Genomic DNA, 12369 nt, shown 5'->3' with positions numbered 1-12369 from the left:
ATGTAGCCACCACATCTAAGCATTAATAGGTTGCAATATATAACATTTTAACTACTAATGCACGTATCACACACATATATTCAAACAAAATTATATAATCATGATTATAAACGCATTGAAATGTAAAGTGAATTGTGCCTTTAAACAGAATATGTATTGTGCTTTCAGTTTTCAGCCATACCAACAATTAAGTCAGAACATATTAATGAAGGAATTTGCAGAGATGCCGCTCCTATGGGAGACACCCAGCGAGAATGTTGGCTGATTTTCCCTGACACACCTCTTACACAAAGTCCAGAGCACATTTTCACTGACAGCTGTTTGCCTACGCTGGCTGCATGCCTGGCAAGTCAGTATATGTGCAAATAAAAAGTGTGTCTGCCAGCGCATAGTCTGTGGCTGCAATGTGTCATTCTTTTTCCAAGAGCAATATAGAAAGAACATCGCATTCTAACAATGATTAAAGATGGGAGGGTGAAATCCTGGGTGCATGCAAAACAAAATACACCTTTATTTCAGATGTTGTTATGAGCATGCTAAAGGTTATTCTATACTAAACGACCTAAATGGCCTTTAAATGGCAGTGTGTTTAGTGTATATAAAAGCAATGAACAGAACAAATCTAGGTAAAACAGCCACTGTTTTTTAATGCTATCATGCCAGCCAAGAACAATGGAAATAATACAAATGTGAAACAGGCAGCATACCTTGTATAAAAACAGAGCATTCTAGTAAGTTTAATCAAATCATTCAAAAGAAGGGTTAAAAAAATACTTGCACCCTACTACAGTTATACCTTTTAAAAGGTGAATGACAAACAATACTGCTTTAGAATCCATTACAAAGCTAAGTTATTCAGACAAATGGGAACACTTCAAAGCACAATATTATAGGACATACCTTGTATAATTTCATACAAGGCATTTCTTTGTACTCACGTCATGCAGGCTTTTTGCACTCTGCTATGCAGATACTATAGTTAAGACCGTATTGGTAAAGTAACTAACCTTTAAAGGTTAGAGGCTTAAAAAAAAATACAATTCTGACAATGTACCTATTTGCAGTCAACTTGTAGATAACAAATGATGAGAGGCAATGAAATAAAATTCTGACTTCATAGGTCCCTTTCACATGGGCAGAACGATCGGGTCCCCCTGTCAGTTTTTTTGGCAAACCCGATCGGACTGTCCATTGCCCTCTATGAAGAGACAAATGTAAACGAACATGTGTCCGTTTACACCCACTGACATCCAACCATATCCGGCAAAAACAGACAGATGGGGGATCCGTTCCCCATCTATCTGGCGGATCAGATCAGGTGACAGTCAGATGTAAACAAACAGGAGGTCTGTTTCTACCCAACCACCCATAGAGGAAAGCAGGCTGTCATCCCCCTGCTCAGCAGGGATCAGCAGACAGATCCCCTGGTGAACAGGCAGATCCGCTTGTGGAGTCTGCCCGTCTAAAAGAGCCCAGGAGGCAGACCAGTCTCAAGGCTGGATTGAGAATTGAGGTGGTCTGCAGCACTTGAGGTTCAGTGGGTCCTTCATATACAGTAATTAAAATGCATGGTACGTTACAAAATTTATACATCAACTGTTTATTGCATGTCAAATTACAATAATATTTACACATCAAATGTTTATTGCATGTCACTGGAACTAAAAAGTTATCCGTACTTAGAAAGTGAAATGACTTAAATATCTATAGTAAATACCAGTATATACGTAAATGCAAGAATATAGCTATGCTTCTATATACTCTTTAGTTTCCATAGATAACAATGGCTGAGTCAGCAATTTACACAACAAAATTAAACTCTGAGCCTGTCAGTTCAAACCTTTTAAGTTTATCTAAGCTAACTAACTAATCAATATCTATGGAGTTGGTGTACTTTCTCAATGACAGTGACACAAAATTATAAAGTTGTCAGGGCGCGCACACGTGTAATTGTAGACTACTTTCCTCAAGGGCATAAGCATTCTATCTGGGGTTCACTTGAATTTGATTAAAGCTGTTAAAATATCAGAGTAAAAACCTTTACAGATTATTGCAGGCAAAGTTTTGCTTCCCAAGATAAATAAAAAAAAAAAATGTAATTATTATATTTTTGTACAGCAGGGGCTATTTTGTAGTGGGTCCATGGTAAATGCCCTTTTCGACCCCTTATAAATCCAGCACTGCCAGCCTCGTTACTTTCCCCCAGTATGGGGCTTGAGGTAATTTGGTCTCCATATTAACAACCCTCCAAATCCCAGTACAGTAAATAATTTGATTTGACATGTCCATACCATGCTTAAATTTCCTTAACATTTTTGGGGGATAATAAAACAAATGTCATTTTATTGGTTATGGCAGATACTATCCCGTTTCAGATAGCAGTAACTGGACTCAGGATAAGTCCACCTTTAGAGAAAAAAAAAAAAAAAAATAAATGCTCATATTTTTACAGGGACAAAATGTGCATTTATTATTATTTTTTCCACAAGAGCCTGCAGAGCATTGCACCTGTGATCAGAGAATTGTGAGTGCAATGTCAGGCTCCTGCAGACACTTCCTACAGCTCTGTGCCTGTATTTCTGTTCAGGTTGTCAGTTTCAAAGATATAAGAAGTGTCAATGGACTATGAGGTGGCTCATCAGCGCCCTCGTAGGGCATTGGGAACTACAAGCCATCTGCCGTGGTGGCAGACGGGACTTGTCATTTCTTTATTCAAATGAATGACGGGTTGCTGTGATGATTTCAAAATGTCGCAGTGGCTGCAGCGGACAGGAAGCCCCACCTGCTGTCACAGGCGATGAGGTTGGGAGAGAGGGTGGCAAGAGCTGGAATATGTTACATGTTACACCCTATATACTGGTGTAACATGTTTTAAAAACATAAACTCACCTTTTAAAGTGACACAAAATTCTATCCTTAGTCTCCGGAAACAATCCATACACTTCCACTGCTTAGAGGCCCATGTCATTTATTTTTCTATAAATTATTTCTAGCTGTGTTTTTCTATCTCCGCGTAATGTCCTCGACAAGCTAGCGCACCTCTCACTTTCCCCTCACTTCCTTTTGTTTGAAACAAGTTGCTTTCAGGTGCACTGCTCTACGCGCGCTAAAAATCCCACAGCCAATAATCCTTGTCCATCTCTGAACTGAGCAAGAGAGTGTGGCCACAATACTACATACAGCGGGACCTTTGATAACAAACTATCCTCCATCAGGAAGTCAGATCATAGAGGCAAAATCAAAAAATGTAGAAAATATGGAGGAGGCTGAGTACAATAAAAGGTGATTTTTGATTTAAGAATACATACTTCAATAGAATTATTTTAAACCAGAGTTTAGTGCCACTTAAACAAAAGTACAGAGCAAAGGCAGTCTCTAAACTGGTAGTGCAGCAAATATAATACATTCAAGCACTCAGTCATGGCACATCAATGCATTGTCCAGCATTAAAGCCTACTGGACACAAAACCTGCCAGTATCTGGCCTTTGTAACAACAAAGAGGCATCATCCTAGAATACTGAAATGGAAAGATATAAAATGGAATGGCTTTAATACGTTATAAATCTCTATATTTGAATTGTTATATTAGTGAAGCCTTGCTTCTCATAGATAGCTATTTTTTATTACCTAATTATTGACTCATTTCCCATCCTCCAGCATCTCTGACAGCTCTGAAGGAGACCAGTGGGCCTTTATATGGGGGGCTTTGCAGCTTTACACTGGTCTGACATTTCTACTCTGATATGAGCAGGAAACAAGTGAATAACAGCACATACAGTACATCTTTCCCCGGCAGGTAAGGCTGCACAATCATAATAACTTAAGAGTGGAGATTCAAAATTTTTAGATGCCTATTCTTGACTGACTCTATTTAAAACCACATCTCCAACATTCAAATGATCAGTCTTTAGTCAGCTGTTTACAGTATTTCCATCTAACAGCACTAACAGTTATTCAGTCTAACTTCACTTAACACAAATTTGGTTATTTACATTTTTTGGTGTTACTGCTTATGTGGTATGCAGAGTCCATTCATGACAGTACCACCATTAAAGGTCCTGATGTAGATGAACTGCTAGAATTTTACCATGTGAATTCAGGTACTTTAGCTATGGCTAAATTGCTTGGATAAGGTATATGTTTGCATCTGGAGGGAAGTGTACAATCACACTGTTTCACACTATAAATGATAAAAAACACTTACATATACATACACTTACATATACACTATAAAAAAAAAGTTAAGTAGCAAAGTCAAAGCACTTCCTTCCTTTTTTAACAAAACTGTCAACATTTATGATGTATTGTAATCTCCCTTGAAATATTTTCCTATAAATGTTTGCCGTTGGTTTAAACAATTAATACATCACAAAGAGATCAATTAGAAGAAAAGGTAGGAGAATCCCTAGGATGTAAACCTGCAGATGTTTTAAAGATTTCAAAAACCTAGCATTGACTTTGATGTCTCCCAATGTGAACAATTTGGAATTTACAGATAATAGCAGCAATATACAGGAAAAAAGCACATGGTTTTTCATTTTTGAAAGGAACTGTGAGTCACTGGCCACTTACCTTGCTTGTTGTTCCAGGCATACAGCTCTTTAACACCCAGGTCATTCAAGGATTGGGACATGTCTAGTTCCTCTCTGCTGATTGCATCTCTCAACAGGGTGACGTTTTCATGAGGAAATTCACACTTTTCGCACACAGCTGGAAGAATTTTCCACAATGGCACCGCTGGATTGACTCTCACAACAGCTTTCTGGGTGCCAAGATAGTTAACAATCAGCCGGACAGTTTTCTGGGGAATACAAAACACAAAGGCCAAACCATTGGAATCTGTCCACCCTGCCTACATTCAGCCACTGTACAGTGTGATGGAAAGCAAAATGGTCTTCCTACGTTCACCTGATACCTCTCATACAGATCCAGTGACTCATTAACATCTAGCTTGAAAAGAGGGTGGATCAGGTCAATTGAAAATAGAGCTGGCTGGCTGGGTGTACAAAGCTGAAAGGTGCTCAATACACAAATGAAAAGCACAATCACACCTGGATTTATTTTACATTTCTTATGCCTGGCAAGTTGACAATGGGTTAAGAGGATTCACCTGAGTAAAGGAGAAGCTTGCAGGTCTTTATGCATCAGTGATGATGAAGTCATACAAGCTAAAGAATGTAACTAGTTCAGGAATAAAAAAAAAAAACAACAAGCATATTGTATTATGCAAGATGTAGTATGAAAATATGCACTACGTTGTTGCTTCACACAAAACAAAGCCAACTGAAATAAACTCCGGTACTCACAGAGCTCATAATACAATTCTCATGACATGCCTGGATAAAGAAAAAGGATAATACCTTAAACTGGCTGCTCAAAAGCACAGAAATTCTTTATAGACAAACCTAATTCTACAGTATAACCATGCATTGAATCAAGGCCCTGAACACCGCCACATATCAGTAAGATATTTAAAGCATATATATATGGGTTTTGCATGCAAACTCAAATAGACGCTGTCACTAACTTAAGAACTTGCAGGTAAAAGCAAGGAAAAATTAATTATTTTAAATGCTTACTTGCAGTGTTTTTCTTTCTTTTAAATTATTTTTAATTCACTTGCAATGTGCTTGCTAGAAAAAAAGCCAATTCTCTAGCATTGTCCCCTCTCTTCTGTAAGGTAATTGTTTTCTATTCTTTTGGGATAGTGTAATTAATGTCTTTGCTGACTTAATTCCTCCTTCCATACATAAACTTTTAGAGATGCAAAGAGGAACACAACAGAGTGTCACTTGAGTGACAGCTCCGAGTCAGCTGGGGCTGCTGACAGTGGCGTTCGGCAGCAGTCTCCGGGCTTCTGGATGTTTTAAATTGTGACTTTTTTTATGCATTTTGATTCTGAAGAAAACTTAACATATTGAAATAACCTCATGAGGACATCTATCAGTTTCTTCACCATTAACTTTGGATTTTCAAGAAAATTGCAATACATAAAATTCAGAAAAATATTCTATCTTGACTTATAAATAAATATCATGTTTTATGAATCATTTTTACAATTCAGTAAATATAAATTTATGATCTTTTAGGCAAGTGAGGTTATAAGGCTTATGTAAAAGCCTGCCACTTTTTGATGCTGTAAGCTTTTCCAGTTAATTTGTATCTAAGATTAAACTCAAGAAATTGTGGAAAATAAAGCAAATATGAAGCATAGTACTTAGACAGGGTAACATTATCACGCTGCATATGGCTAGGCCAGTGTTTCTCAACCTTTTTTTAGTCAAGGCACCCTTTAAAATTATGGACAGTCTCGAGGCACCCCATTCGTAAATGTAAAAAACTATTGTAATAGTATTATATAATGCAGCAACATCCTGTAATGTTCTGGTACCTTTGGGTACCCTAATTACTCTTTCATAAGTGTATGCACCCCACCATTCTCTTTTGGTAAGGTGCGCATACACCTTTAAGACTGATGCTGTCATCACTGAGCGCCGGACTGGATGGCTATTTAGATCGCCGGCTCTCACTCACATGTGTTCGTTCAAACTGCTTTGTGCCTTGATGCTAACCTGTCTTGAAGCTCTCATGCTTGCAAGCATACCTCGCTGTCGGAACCACGCTGCGCTGATCCCTTTATCCCGCTACCGGATCATCCGCTCTTGCCGAACCTCTCCTCTGCTACATTGCTATTAGTGATAAGTACCCCACAGGGGAAACCTCTATAACCTTTATACTAAAGCTTACACTATCTAGCTCTGCATACTAAGGACTATTACTACATCTGCATTATCTAAGATTGCTAGCTCTTGAGCCTACTACCACCTGTTCTTGCACTGGGTTGATCTCTCTTGTATGTCCACCTGCTACTCTGTCATCTGCTACCATACATGATTGCTAAACCTATCTGCATCCCATCTGCTACTATCTTACTTTCAAGAACATTTCCTTTCAAGTGTCTGTCATCTACCATCTCTACCCAACCTGTCTCTTCAGCCTATCATCACTATTTTACTATATACATAAGTCACTCTAGGAAACATCTTATTGAGCGTATTTACTTGCTGAATTGAGATCATCCACACATGATGAGTCATTGAGAGTTGGGATTGGTGTCTCAGCGTTTATCTACATGACTACTGAAGTGGAATATTTCTGCAGCTGAAAATCCACATCATACGTAAAACGCAGGAGCGTTACAGACTGAACGAACCACAAATGGATTCAGCAGAAATAACCACTCAGATGACACAATTAAAACAGCAAGTACCTGCGTTAATACACGCACTTGCTGAATTAAAAGAAGACAGTCAGGCTCTGTCGCAGCAGGTAATTAGACTGACACAACTTACCACTGCTCAGTCCCCTGAACCCAAAATAAATCCTCCTTTGGTATTTACAGGCGATCGCAAAAAATTTCGCGAATTTAAAAACGCATGTGAGTTACTTTTCTTGCTAAAACCCTGTACCTACCTTACTGATCACATTAAGGTTTGTACTATTATTTCTTACCTAACAGGCGATCCTCGGGCCTGGGCAGACTCTCTTTTTGAGAAAAGCGACCAGCTTCTCAACTCCTATGCCTTGTTCCTAGCAGAACTCACTAGCCTATATGATGATCCCAATAGGCAGAGTACTGCCGATCTTCAATTAAGATCCTTGAAACAAGGTGGGAGACCTGTAGAAGACTTTGTCGCAGAATTCAAGAGATGGACCCTTGATTCAGAATGGAATGATGCATCTCTGAAATCCCAATTTAGGCTTGGCCTATCAGAGGCCGTTAAAGACGAGTTCGCCTGAGCGGATCTGCCAAAAACCCTGGATGCATTGATACAACTCAGTATCACCATAGATAGAAGACTACGAGAAAGAAAGGCTGAGAAAATGGGAATGCCATTATCCAGTTCTTCTCGGATTTCGGCCGTTGACCCCGTTCCTATGGAGGTAGGAACCATACGCCCACCTCTATCAACTATGGAAAGAGCCAGAAGACGATCTGGTAATCTCTGCTTGTACTGTGCATCCCCGGATCACAAGATAAACGTCTGTCCCCTAGTCTACAAAAAGAAGGGTGAGTGTTCACATGTCCTCCTAGGGGGATTGACAACTTCAATCACTAACCCTTACCTTTCTGTTTGCTTAACATTACAGTGGGACCAGAACAGGATTACTACTAAGGCCATGATTGACACAGGATCTTGTGGAAATTATATTGACATACGTTTTGCTGCTTTAAATAAAGTTCCTATTATTTCTAAACTTAAACCTGTCTCAGTGAGTCTTATTAACGGTGTTCCTTTATCCTCTGGTCCGATCACTGATCAGACACAGGCACTCCTAGTCACTACTAACGGGTCTCATATGGAGACCACTACCTTCGATCTAATACCTTCACCCCACTTTCCCATTGTTTTGGGACTTCCCTGGTTGCACACACATCAACCAACCATAGATTGGAAGGAACGGACCCTGACCTTCCTCTCTTGCTATTGCGAGGGTACGTGTAACCTCCCGTCTTTCGGGAAGATCCTGTCTGTGGTGACAGATGAGATTGCACCACTATGTTATCAGGATCTCTCTGAGGTTTTTCTTGAGAAAAATGCTCAAGCACTACCTCCCCATCGAGACTATGATTGTAGCATTGATCTACTCCCAAATAGCAAATTGCCGTTCGGTCATGTTTATCCTCTTTCACAGGATGAACTTTCCCATCTCAAAGACTATTTGGATGAGAATTTGGAAAAAGGTTTTATTAGACCTTCCACTTCTTCCACAGCAGCAGGACTCTTTTTTGTCCACAATAAGGGCTCAAGTCTCAGGCCTATCATCGACTATAGGCAATTGAATGCTATTACAATAAAAGATCGCTATCCTCTACCGCTTATCCCTGAGCTCATTGAGCAGGTGCGTGGAGCTACCTATTTTTCAAAATTGGACCTGAAAGGAGCATACAATCTCATTTGAATTCGTGATGGACACGAGTGGAAGACTGCATTCAGAACCAGATACGGATTGTTCGAATATCTTGTAATGCCATTCGGGCTATGCAACGCCCCTGCAGTTTTTCAACGATTTATAAACGATATTTTCAGAGACTTACTAGATGTCTGTGTTGTGGTATATCTGGACGATATACTTATATATTCACGATCCCTGTCTGAACACATAAGACATGTAAGACTAGTATTATCAAGATTGCTTGCACACAACCTTTATGTGAAACTGAAAAAATGCTTGTTTCATAAAGAAGAGGTACTGTTTCTAGGCTACATCATATCCAAAACAGGAATCGAGATGGACATGAGTAAGATATCCTGCATTCAGGATTGGCCTACACCAACCACACACAAGGCGCTACAGCGATTCCTTGGATTTTCGAATTTCTACAGGAAGTTCATTAGAAACTTCTCTGCCATTGCGAGACCCCTCACACAGCTCACTAGCATTAAAAAAACATTCAAATGGTCAGATGAAGCAAATAAAGTTTTTCACCTGTTAAAGACAAGGTTTACTTCTGCTCCCATACTACGCCATCCAGACCCATCCCTCCAATACATTCTGGAAGTAGATGCGTCAAACATGGCAGTAGGAGCAATACTCTCCCAACGACCAACTCACACTTCACCACTTCATCCAGTCGCCTTTTTTTCTAAATCCCTAAGCAGTCCAGAGATAAATTACCCCGTGGGTGAAAAGGAACTGCTTGCTATAAAATTGGCTCTGGAGAATTGGCGACATCTACTCGAAGGCACCCAATTACCAATACTTATATACACGGACCATAAAAATCTCCAATATCTTCAGACTAACAAAACTCTCTCGCACCGACAGGTACGATGGTCACTATTCTTTCTAAGGTTTAACTTCCTAGTGACCTACACACCTGCAGATAAGAACAAAAAGGCGGATGCACTATCACGACTAACTGAAGAAAACTACTTCGAAATCCCTTCCGTTCCTATAATACCTCACAAACGCATTATTGGAGTTGTCCGTTCCTTGAAGGAAGAGGTTTTGCATGGTATAAGTTTGGATTCACCCCCACCACAACTAAATACTGATGCAGAAGGCTTCCTCTACTACAACGACAAACTTTACATACCACCTACCATACGCACCAAGATCTTGGAATTATCGCATGATGTGCCTATGGCAGGACATATGGGTATGACAAAGACTCTTAATCTGATTACCAGGCAATTCTGGTGGCCTGACATGAAAACATCTATACAAAAATTCGTCTCTTCATGCAATGTCTGTGCCAGGTCCAAAATTGACACTACGAGACCATCCGGTCTACTATGCAGTCTACCAATACCCCAAACTCCATGGGAAGTTGTGTCCTTGGACTTTATAGTGGAATTGCCTCCTTCCAAAGGATTTAATACCATCTTAGTGTCAGTGGACCATCTGACAAAAATGGCACATTTCATTGCTATTCGCAGACTACCTTCGTCCAAACAAACGGCAGAACTCCTGATGAAACATGTCTTTAAGTTACATGGTATCCCAAAAACTCTTCTGTCTGACAGGATCACAATTAATTTCCAAGTTCTGGCAAGAACTATGTCACATACTACGGATCGAGCGGAAGCTCACTTCTCCTTACCATCCGCAGACCAACGGACAGACTGAAAGAGTCAACCAATGCATCGAGCAATATTTACGTTGTTACACTTCTTACCAACAGGATGATTGGGTGGATCTTCTCCCTCTGGCAGAATTTGCCTACAACAACGCAACCCACAGTACGACCAAGCAGAGTCCGTTCTACTTGAACTATGGGTTTCATCCCTCTATTCTTCCACCACGCATCCTTCCTTCAAATAACCCAGTAGCTTCAGACTATCTTACCCAAATAAAGGACTCTCTGGGTTTGCTTAATACTACCATTGCACACGCTCATAGTCAACAAAAGAAGTACTATGATCTTCGCAGAAGACCTTCTCCTCAGTACGCTATTGGGGACCTCGTTTGGCTCTCAACAAAAAATTTAAGACTGAAAATCCCTAGCAAAAAGCTTGGACCTCTGTTCTTGGGACCTTTCCCAATCAAGAAACTTATTGGAAAAGCTGCAGTACAGCTTACATTGCCAATAGACCTCAAAATACATCCCATTTTCCATGTGTCTCTACTGAAGCCCCATGTTCCTGACCAAGGAATAAGGCCTACTATCCCACCTCCTCCTCCTGTACAAGTTGAAGGTGGAGAAGAATATGAGATAAAAGAGATTCTGGATTCTCGTATCCACAGAGGAAGACTTCAGTACTTGGTTCGATGGAAGAACTATGGGCCCCAAGACGACACCTGGCTAAACACCTCTGACATACATGCCTCTAGATTAATCCGCAATTTTCATGCGAAGTACCCAGACAAACCAGCTCCAGAGGCCTTCAGGAGCTGACCTTAAGGGGGGGGGGTACTGTAATGTTCTGGTACCTTTGGGTACCCTAATTACTCTTTCATAAGTGTATGCACCCCACCATTCTCTTTTGGTAAGGTGCGCATACACCTTTAAGACTGATGCTGTCATCACTGAGCGCCGGACTGGATGGCTATTTAGATCGCCGGCTCTCACTCACATGTGTTCGTTCAAACTGCTTTGTGCCTTGATGCTAACCTGTCTTGAAGCTCTCATGCTTGCAAGCATACCTCGCTGTCGGAACCACGCTGCGCTGATCCCTGTATCCCGCTACCGGATCATCCGCTCTTGCCGAACCTCTCCTCTGCTACATTGCTATTAGTGATAAGTACCCCACAGGGGAAACCTCTATAACCTTTATACTAAAGCTTACACTATCTAGCTCTGCATACTAAGGACTATTACTACATCTGCATTATCTAAGATTGCTAGCTCTTGAGCCTACTACCACCTGTTCTTGCACTGGGTTGATCTCTCTTGTATGTCCACCTGCTACTCTGTCATCTGCTACCATACATGATTGCTAAACCTATCTGCATCCCATCTGCTACTATCTTACTTTCAAGAACATTTCCTTTCAAGTGTCTGTCATCTACCATCTCTACCCAACCTGTCTCTTCAGCCTATCATCACTGTGTTACTATATACATAAGTCACTCTAGGAAACATCTTATTGAGTGTGTGTATTTACCTCCTGAATTGAGATCATCCACACATGATGAGTCATTGAGAGTTGGGATTGGTGTCTCAGCGTTTCTCTACATGACTACTGAAGTGGAATATTTCTGCAGCTGAAAATCCACATCATACGTAAAACACAGGAGCGTTACACATCCACAGGTAGGGCACCAAAGTTAGAAGTGATTTATTCTTCCAACTCTTTTATTCTTCCTACACTTTTGCACAATGGTACTGACTAGTATTCCAAAGTTTCTCTTCTGCCGCT

General features: G+C 40.4%; 1 protein-coding gene across 1 annotated transcript in view; it reads right to left on the bottom strand.

The window, feature by feature from the left end:
• The window catches only part of COBL (cordon-bleu WH2 repeat protein), a 390271-nt gene that overhangs the window by 339763 nt on the left and 38139 nt on the right, over positions 1-12369 (bottom strand). Inside the window, exon 4 of the mRNA XM_082258067.1 lies at positions 4574-4802. Within this exon, the coding sequence (XP_082114193.1) occupies positions 4574-4802 (229 nt within the window). The remainder of the gene's footprint in view (positions 1-4573; positions 4803-12369) is intronic.

The sequence above is a fragment of the Pelophylax lessonae genome, assembly GCF_965119305.1.
Source record: "Pelophylax lessonae genome assembly, chromosome: 5".
NCBI lineage: Eukaryota > Metazoa > Chordata > Amphibia > Anura > Ranidae > Pelophylax > Pelophylax lessonae.
Note: the sequence above shows the minus strand (reverse complement) of the source record. Positions and strands in the feature narration are given on the sequence as shown.